This window comes from Alligator sinensis, unplaced genomic scaffold (genome assembly GCF_000455745.1).
Source record: "Alligator sinensis unplaced genomic scaffold, ASM45574v1 scaffold354_1, whole genome shotgun sequence".
Taxonomy (NCBI): Eukaryota; Metazoa; Chordata; order Crocodylia; family Alligatoridae; genus Alligator; species Alligator sinensis.
Genome location: NW_005842200.1, coordinates 272,450 through 282,570, shown reverse-complemented (window position 1 = coordinate 282,570; position 10,121 = coordinate 272,450). Strand labels below are relative to the sequence as shown.

Genomic DNA, 10,121 nt, shown 5'->3' with positions numbered 1-10,121 from the left:
CTGCTGAACAAAAAACTTTTAGAAAATGGTAACTTTGATGAGCAACTACGGAAGCTAGTTTATACCTGAAACATTTATCTGGCAAGGTAAATATTGCCATGTTACGTTAACAAATTTGTGGCCTAATTTTAAAACCTGAAATAGACACACAGCATATTCACCTACTATGTAGTGACACTGGTTGAAAATAGTTTGGCTTGACTATAGGCTATGTAGTTGTGGCTGCTGAAAAAGAAAAATAGTTTTGTTGGATCATATTTTCAAAGTAAGCCTTCCACAATGTTTTACATGTGTGCTTATTTAAGGGCTGAAAGGGGAAGGTTCTATAAATCACATCTATATGGCTTAAGTTATACCTGTTGTATACCCAGGCACCCTTGTAGTTCCAGAATCTGGCGTCTGAGGAAGAAACATCCACCCAGAGAACTTCCAGTTTTTTAATTTTATTATCTAAACTAAACATCTAAACGAGAAAGACAAAAATGATATTAGAATAAAGTGGATTAATAGAAAATCATCACAATTAAATTTTGGGGTCTATTAAACTATATCAAATAGGCCTTCCCTCTAAGATGTATCTAATAATATCAGAGACACTGGACCTTGTTTAGGTTTCAGCCTCCCAGTAATATGGTATAATAAACCTTAATAGCAATTAATTTTTATATTCAAATTAACGGAAAACTGTGGGAAGATCAAGCCATTCACTTCCAGATGAAAATGAATATATCTACAAACACTGTTATACTAATTTTGGCAGCATGCTCAAATTATAGGTGATAAGATAATAAACAAATCTTTTCCATCCTGACATAGGGTTAACATGAGATTTCGGATAGAGTTCAGAAGAATCCAGTTTATTATGTTTAAAATTCAAATGCAAAAAAAAAAAAAATGACTTCCCATAATTAAATGTACGGTTCCTTGTCTATAGTATATGCATTTGGATTTTAAACTGAAAAGATGTTTTACCTACAGCTGTTTTAGAGTTTTAAAAATGATTACATAAACTATATTCTCAGATAAATTGTGTGTGTTCAAGTCAGGCACACTCCTACATTTGCACACACAATCATCACCAGGACAAAGTGGAAGCCAGCTAAAGACAGAATTGTCCCTCTACTGAAAAACTGATAAATGAAAACAATTCAAACAATAAATATATACAGGTACATATGCAGAATGGTTGTTGAAACTCTTATGAGCTCTTTCAGTTTTTGGAAGCTGCTACATGTTTGAAAACATTAGCTATTAGTTTTCTAGGCTCAGTTGGTTACTGTTCATAGACATGCTGCCTGGAAACTTGCCTGGAGGCATCAAAACCCTGATTCTGAAAGTTACTGAAGATATCCGCCCCCCCGGGAGGAACACAGCCTTTTTGACAAATAGGATTGCCCCACATGGTCAAAGGACAGAAGCCAAATTAATTTGTAAAGACTAACATCAGTTTCTCTTAATCAAGATTTTGACTAGCCATCTTATCTGAAGCTCAAAATGCCTCTAAATCTGGGAAGACACAGAGCTGAGAAAAGCTGGAAGTGAAATTCCAGAAAAAAAATCACCATTCACACTCAGTCATATACACTAAAAGTCCCCCATGCCTCAAATGATTCTTTATTTGTTTCACAGACAAGTGCTCAACATCTCTTTTTTCAGTATTCATTCAGGTGATGACTATTAATTTAACTATGAACAAAATTCCCTCAGAAAAAATACAACCCTCTAAAAGCAAGGTTAAACTAATAACAAGAATAAAAGGCCCTTTACTCTAAAATAACTGATTTGGTTTCAATTCTCCTAACTATGCCCGTCTGCTTCACACTTAGCTTGCATGTTCAAACACCTGATTTGTGTTCACACATGGTTTATCATCCCTGCCTAAATTTGAAAATCTGGCCAGTCAATCATAGCTTTATGCTCAATATAAGATACAAATCAATCTTTCTTTCATGGAAAATGACAGGGAAAAATAACTAGAAAACACAATGATAAAGTACTTCATTGTGGGGAAAAAAGTGTAAATAGCATCAATTTAATTTGTATTCCTTTCTATTTCGACTTACCTTAATGTTTTAAATCTTCTAGCTTAATTCTGCAAATTTTTACACATGGGCAGAGGTGTTTGCCTGCAACAGGCGCAGCTGGTGAACTCAGACTGGTGGGGCAGTGGAACGTCCCACAGAAGTGGCGGGGGTGGGGTTTGCAGCTGGCCATGAGTGGGGAGGAGATTTGCAGCTGGCCATGGTGGGGGGGAGGTTTGCAGCCAGCCGCGAGTTGGGGGGAGGGGAGGTTTGCAGCCAGCTGGGCACTCAGGCCAGCAGCAGGGAGGCTGAAACCCCCCCTATTCCTGGCTGCCTGCAACTCCCCACCCCCCCATGGTACACTCCACCACCCCACCAGTCTGAGTTCACCAGCTGTGCCTAGCCTGCAGTAAGTCTGTGAATTCAAGGGGGTGCAACAGGATAGAACAACTTGTGGAATTGAAACCTATATTTTTTTCATAATTGACAAAACCACTCTCTTTTTGAAGCTTGGAACTATGGCTCTTCATCAATGTAAATTCCCCACTAAGGGGGTCATGTACCTGTGATTCTTATTTTGCATGAGTTAGCAAATTGTTTGCAGTGCAAGAGAATATTCTTGATCAATGCACCTTTGAGAAGACATATTAGGATTTTACACGATTTCTGAATGTTTAAAAGGTTGTTATTTACTCCAGATTTAAAATTACTACTGCTAGGTCTTATGCTGCAGTATATTCTTGTGTAGTATTTTTGCCAAAACACCGCTTCATTTGGACAGGAGCAAAACAAGCAAATTCTTAGAAATAGAGCAGAGGCTAAAATTTGGTATCTTACCAAATCTGTTCTATTTCCCTGGGTAAATAAAAATATCCTAGATGCTGACAAGTCTGTTTTTAATCGGGAAACTGCTTTTTTGGCATAAATATTTAGCTAATATCCAAGTCCAAGAACCGACTCACAATAATCCTTTACATAAAGATCCCATTTGATATGAGCAGTCTGTGGATAGGCCACAGGTCCAGGTTACAGTCTTGGGGGATTTTCTTGGTTTGCTTCCAATCACTTATTTTATTTTTAGGTCATATAGTTAATGTCAGCCTCTCAAAAAGTAATTTGTTAAAAAAATCTTATGAAGGGCTGAAGTGTGGAAAAAAGTTATAGGTACTGAAAACAAAGTCTTCTGGTAGAAAGTGTAAGGAAATTTTAACTATGGAAGGCACTCAACCCTATAACAAAAAGAAAAAGATACATTATTAATTTATTTAATTGGATACAATCACTTCTGCCCAACTACAAACAATTGTAGTTAACAGAAAAATCTGCTTACGTATTTTTTCAAATTAAAAAATGGATGGCATTAAAATGTTTAGATCTAATGCCTTTGTGCAAGTCATCTTCTTACATCTTCATAACTGATTTGCAACTGCATTTTGCAAATGCAGTTCACGAATAAATTCTGTTAATGAATTAGTCTATCACAGGGGTTTTCAACCAGGAGTACGAATACCCTTGGGGGTACTTTGGAAGGCCCCAGGGGGTACATGACAGCAGCGCAGAAAAGCTGTTGGCACTTCCAGGTTAGCTGATATGCCTTCTCCCGCTGCTCATCGACTGGCTGCCATGGGACTCCCCGCCTCTCGACTGGCCGCCGGCAGTACCCTAACCAAAAAGGGTTGAAAACCCCTGGTCTATCACATCATCCTCTATGGTGGCTCAAGTACATAGCAATTTGATGTGATGCTGCTACAATGGGACTGTTTCTTAAAGCCACAACAATCCAATGGCCCACAGTCATGCTAGAACTACTGGACAATGCCAGTACTAGATAAAGCAAGTAATCAGAAGTGCTATCTGTAGATAATAACTGACACTGACATGTTGTGAAAAAAAGCTTGAATATGAAACTGTAGTGACGCGTTCTGTTTGGAAGGGAGAACAGTGAGTGGGAACAAAACACTTTCTTCCCCCTCCAAATAAAACAAGCTCAAAACGGATTTTGTTTAGAGCTTGTTGAAGGCATGAAAAATTCTGGTACACACACACACACAAACACACACACACGCATGGTGCCCCTTTTGGCCATCTGAATCACAAGAAACAATTATAGAATTTTTTTTGCTGGACTACTTAGAGTTCCCAAACAAAATACACATGCCATACATACGCACATGCCTGCAAAACTCCAGTCAATTGAAATTTTGTTTGAGCCAATTCAGCTTAGTGAGATATCTTAGCATAGAATTACATATTACAAATGAAGACATCCTAAGGGACAAACGCATAAAATAGATCAAATTCTACTTTTTCATTTCATCACCTAGTTGTGGCTTCTGTTGAATAGACATGAATGTATGCTTATCAAATAATGCAAACTTATTAGTTAACTGTCATAATGTCAAATACAAGAAAGACTTCTTGTTTAGATGCATCCAAATGGAAGTAAGATGAAAAATGATTTTTAAACTGCATATTAAGAATGGAGATTTAAATTTGATTCTTTTTCTCTCAAACTGATGCCTCCATATTTATATTGCTTAGATATTGCAGTTATATATGCAACAGAAAAATAAATAGATGTATTAAAAACTTTAGCTCTGAAATTCCATTAATTAAAATTAGATGTTTTCACACAGCATGACCCTAATCCTGTACAGACAGACACACATGACATATACTGAAATTGCAGTTCCTTTATAAATGTGTAGTTGTGGACATTATTAATATTGAAGTGCCATGGTAGTGATAAAGCGACTGCATCAATATACATTTTCCAGGCTTGACTTCTGCATCTTTTTTCATAAGAGTTTTAACAAGATTGCCATCTACAGCTATGGGTACCTTAAGTTTTGCATAAGAGAGAGTATTTGTAAAGCTTTTTAAAAATGTGCATTACACAGCATTTTGTTCCACTCGCTTGGTGTTGCATATGCATGTCTTTAATATGACCATAGTGAACATCGTTCTTCATATCAACACTTCATGTAAAGATTCATGCCTTCTCATGTTTTAGAAAGCTGTTTAAGAACTTTACATAAGTTCAAGTGTTACAGCTTCCCCAATTGACATTCAGATAGATTGAAAATTATTCCTTATCCATATATGGTACAATATTAATCTATTAAATATTTTGCTGCTTGGGTAGGAAAGTGAATTTCTGTTTTGAATTCTACCCTTCCCCCAACTAGTCAGTAATGGAACAAACACACACCTATCATTTACAATAAATAGTTGGATACTTTCAGTCATCTAATGCTCTAGTTTGCCAAATATGGTAAAAACAGATATTTGTTTATCACTTCCCACTATACTTTATTGATTAATTTGATGTTTCTGTGTATGTAGGCATATATATGACCTTAATGACTGCAGTATTGGAAAATCTCCCAAATATGGATGAGTTTAGTCTCCTAACACCCCTTCTGCTAAAAAAGGGAAAGTACTATTAACTCCATTTACCATATTTATCCCAATCAAAGATGACTCCAAATTTAAGATGCTCTCTCCCCAAATAATTAGATTCTACAGATTCTATACATGTTCCCTTCCACACTTGCACATCTTGTAATCAAATCCAAGACAGGTGGCTTCCCTGCACCCCATAATGAATGAGGGAAAAACCCCATCTTGGATTCATGTAGATATGATATGTGCAGGCAACTGAGATTCAAAAAGCTTAGGAGCCTGCAGAAGGTGCACTGAAATCATGTGCATAAGCCTTCACAGGACAGAAGTCTAAGTAGACTTCCTCCAGATCACACAGCAGGCTTTGACTAGGTCAGTAACTGGACTGAGATCTCCTGAGTTCCTACCCAGTACTTTTATCAGGAATAATCACCTTTTCCCTATTACCAAGAAACAAACGATTATTGAAGAGCATATTTCTTATAAGAAGGAAAAAATGGAAGTAAAAACACAAACTACAGGATCTATAAATAGCCAAGTTAGGAATTAAACATTTTATATTTAAAGGTCATTGCAATACTATATGGAATGAGAGCATCCTGCAATAGTTTCATGTCTTATTTATTAAATGCAAATGCAGTATAAAACTTTAAAATAAGAGTGAAAATATCTCCAAATATTTTAAGCTCAGAAAGGTACTTTAACATGTTTTATCTATCTATCTATCTATCTATCTATCTTTTTTCTGCACTTACTAACCCAACAATACCTTGCAAGTATTATGGTTATAGGATTATATACACAACTTGATGAAGAAAACCTAGGACATGCTAATAACTCTACGCCCACATTAGTCAAACCCACAACAAAAAGTATGAAAATTGTAAAAAAGGTATGTCTGAGAAAACTACTATGACAAAAAAGTGTGCCCACGCTTCATTAGCTACAGAATAAAGGAGATAATACCTGAAAACTGTTATATAATCACCTGGCTCACCATCCAAGAAGGGCAGTTCTTCTGTATTAGAATAAGCATTCTCTAAGCTAGTACTTGAAAACCAGAAATAATAACTCAGTGTACATCCACACTCACTATTCCCTATACAGTAAGATAATTTTTTTCCAGTAATTACCTGAAAATATGGCAGTTGGGATTTGAGCTACTGAAATCATGCTTTTGTTGCTGAGAATCATCAGACCAGAAATTCATCGTATTGCTAGAAAACTTCCACACTCTCTTTGAGCTGTAATACTGCAGTGGCTAGGGGGCTTTGACAAAACAGTCCCATTATTATTTGGAAGATGGAAAGAGGACAAAAGGAGAAGGGGAAAAAAAGACACACAGGTTCTTTAATATCTTGAGATTACTTCAGAATAGTTTTCTACAGACAACACAGAGGCAAATCTCAAATATTCTGTGAAGCTAATGTGGAGCCTGTTGTTAAAATGTGCTTCTAAATAAAAACAACTTTACAAAACAAACTGTAACTTCCTCTAGATAGCAGCTCCTCTCCAAATCTTTTGCTCACTAATGTTTTTCTCACATTTGAAGAGCAAGCAAATTGTGAACTGGAGCTATATCCCCATGGGGATATACTTACCTGCTGGGTTACTTGGAATCTTTAACAAATAATTAGCACTACCTGCAGCTAAACACCGTCTTAAAAAGTCTGCTTCCATGCTAGGATATTTTTGTGAAAATTACCCATCAATTGTGGCAGTAGTGGGAGAGGAACAATTAGGAACTTTGTCCTCTAACACTGCTCAGAGGAGTTCTCAGGATGCGAGTTAAGATTCCACTGTTCACTGGGGTCTGATCTCCACAAGGGCTTTCACTGTTTGTACCATCAGTGCAGCTGAAAGTACTAGCAGTGGTGGGAAACTTTAGCAAAAAATTTCCAGTGCAAATAAAGATAAAGAGGACAAAGGATTGCTTTTCCTAATCTGCTAAGCAGACAGAGAAAAACATTTAAACTACTGCTTTTTCTTTGCAGCATTTAATACAGTATACCCAGGTCAAATGACTAGAGAATCTATTATCAAAAGTGAGTCTTTGCTTTCTAGTACAAACAATAGCTAGTTTTGACGTTTATCCTTTTCTACACAGGACAAGGAATTCTTGCAACTATCATTTAAGTATTCTGTTCATGGAACACAGGCGGCATTTCAACAAAGCATTTGTGCACAAGACTAATTTTAAGCGCATGCTTAAATCCCATTAATGTTAGTAGGAATAAATGCTTGTTTAAATCAGGCCTCCTAAAATGCAGTGACTTGATTACTGAAGCAGATATTAACAACAACTTTTGAAATGAGATATATTTTCAAAGAACAGAATGAATTCTGATAAAAGTCTGGTGAAACCTTATAATTACTGGTTATATTCAGAATGCATCCTGCCAAATAAAAAGCAATTCAGACGTACTATTTCTGCTTCTTTATCATCTTTCTTTACCTTTTCCTGAACAGTTACCTTCAAAATACATGGATAAAAACTGAAAGTCTGCTTTTCACAAATTATATGGAGTTACCAGTTTTTGCATAGGTTCCACTGATTCTGGCTTACTAATAACCCCTTCCCCTTTAATTTCATAGCAAATGAACTGCTCCAGGCATACATTTCACACATGTAAGTACAGACCATAATGGAATTTTCTTCAAGAGGGGAACAAATTTTCACAGAAAAATTAGAAGTTAAATGAAAAAGAACATCCTAGACAAAAATCAATGTCAGCAATGTGACAATGGTCATGCTAGGAGCAGACAGAATCATAGAAAGTTAGGCTTGGAAGGGACTTCGGGGGTCATCTAGTTCAACCCCCTGCTCAAAGCAGGACCAACCCCAACTAGATCATCCCAACCAAAGCTTTGGTTTAGCCAGGTCTTAAAAATCTCCAAGGATGGAGCTTCTACCACCTCTCTGGGTCACCTGTTCCACTGTTTTACTACCCACCTAGTGAGAAAATTCTTCTGAATATCTAACCCAAAACTTTCCTTGCTGCAACTTGAGACCATTGCTCCTTGTTCTGTCATCTGCCACCACTGAGAACAGTCTAGCTCCATCTTCTTTCAAACCCCCTTCAGGTAGTTAGAGGCTGCTATTAAATCCCCTCATAGTCTCCTCTTCTCTAAACTAAATACACCCAGTTCTCTCAGCCTGTCTTCATAAGTCACATTCCCCAGCCCCCTCACCAGTTTTGTTGCCCTCCACTGGACTCTCTCCAATTTGTCCACATCCTTTCTGTAGTGGGGGGCCCAAAATTGAACACAGTACTCCAGATGTGGCCTCACCAGTACTGAATAGAGGGAAATAATCACTTCCCTTGATCTGCTGGCAATACACCTACCAATGCAGCCCAATATACCATTAGCCTTCCTGGCAACAAGGGCACACTGTTGGTTCATATTCAGCTTATTGTCCACTATAACCCCCAGGCTTTTATCGTCTTTAGCAAATATCTTCGCAATTGCGTTTGTCCTGGCAGTAACATCTTGGAGCTTGCTGAGAAAACACAACCTCATCCAGATGATGGCGTCAGCTCCAGAAAGGAGGATAGCACCTAAAGCAGTCTCAAGGTTCGGGCAGGAACTAAGGGGAGGAGAAGGCTCCTAGGGGCCCAGGGCGGGGTCTGGAGCACAGTTTGGGAGGCTGAGAGTGTGGGACCAGTAAGGGTCCAAGAACCCTAGGAGGAGTTAAGTGAAGACAACACCAGTGAGGATGCCATCTGGGAGACATGGGGCATGGTGTATGGGAGGAGTGCAGCCATGCAATTAACCTATAAGGCACTGACCACAGGCACCTAGTAGTCATGTTGAGAGAGCAATTTGGGAAACTCTGGGGCAGCCTCCCTCATATCAAAGTAAAACATCAAGGTGTGGCGGGTGAGTGAAGGTGGTGACTGCCCAAAAAGTGAGGCCTAGAGGGACTCCATGGGCTTCAGGACCACCCCGGAAGGACACCTTGCTACAGTAAGCAACGAGGTCTAGATATTTGTTTCCTGTGACCTGAAAAATCAAGACAAAGTATAAGCAACAGAACGCTCAAAACAGGGTTTCTGGCAGCAACACTGAACTAAACAGGACTGCTACTTGCATCATGTAAATATGGGAATCCCCAAAGCCATTCTTGCATCCTATCCTGACATGTTCTAGAGGCTTCAGAAAGAGGCTGGGGAGAAGGGGGAAGAATTGCAAAATGTGAACATATATGTGTCAGGAGGTGATGTGACTCCACCAGATTGTTGTTTAAGACATTAAGTGACATGGCTGCCCGTGACTGGTATTCGGTGATGCAGTGGTGGAGGAATGAGACCTTAACCTGCACTATCATGCGGACAGTGCATGATCGCTAGTAGCCTAACCAATCAGAAGTTGCCCCTAGAGCGTGACTGGCTGGACTAGCATGCTGACGTCTCCAGAATGTTCCATCAAGGGGGGACCCTGATTGGCTAGGGAGTCTATAAAGGGGACTGCGCGCCTCAGCGTAGGGTCCCCAGACGCTCCTGAACTCAGGAAGACAGCCTGATCACCTGTCTTGTCTGGACAGACCCCTAGGCCTCTAGCTAGATTCCTAGCATAGGCTACCACAACTTATACCTAGACCATACACTATCCGGAACGCCCTGTGTGTTGCTCAGCCAAGCATCATACTTGTACTGATAGTATTTTCGGCTGCAGTCGACCTTCACGATTACA

The 10,121-nt window shown here is 38.8% G+C and overlaps 1 protein-coding gene across 9 annotated transcripts in view; it reads right to left on the bottom strand.

Moving 5' to 3' along the window:
• TENM3 (teneurin transmembrane protein 3) overlaps positions 1-10,121 on the bottom strand; it is a 540,570-nt gene that overhangs the window by 278,030 nt on the left and 252,419 nt on the right. For 3 of the 9 annotated variants that reach the window (XM_025207581.1, XM_025207583.1, XM_025207585.1), the window contains exon 2: positions 357-463. The exons of 5 other annotated variants lie outside the window; for them this stretch is intronic. In XM_025207581.1, coding sequence (XP_025063366.1) covers positions 357-414 — 58 coding nt within the window. In that variant the 5' untranslated portion in view covers positions 415-463. Of the gene's footprint in view, positions 1-356; positions 464-6,559; positions 6,657-10,121 lie in introns of those variants that run through there. One more of the 9 variants, XM_025207582.1, reaches the window with a different exon arrangement.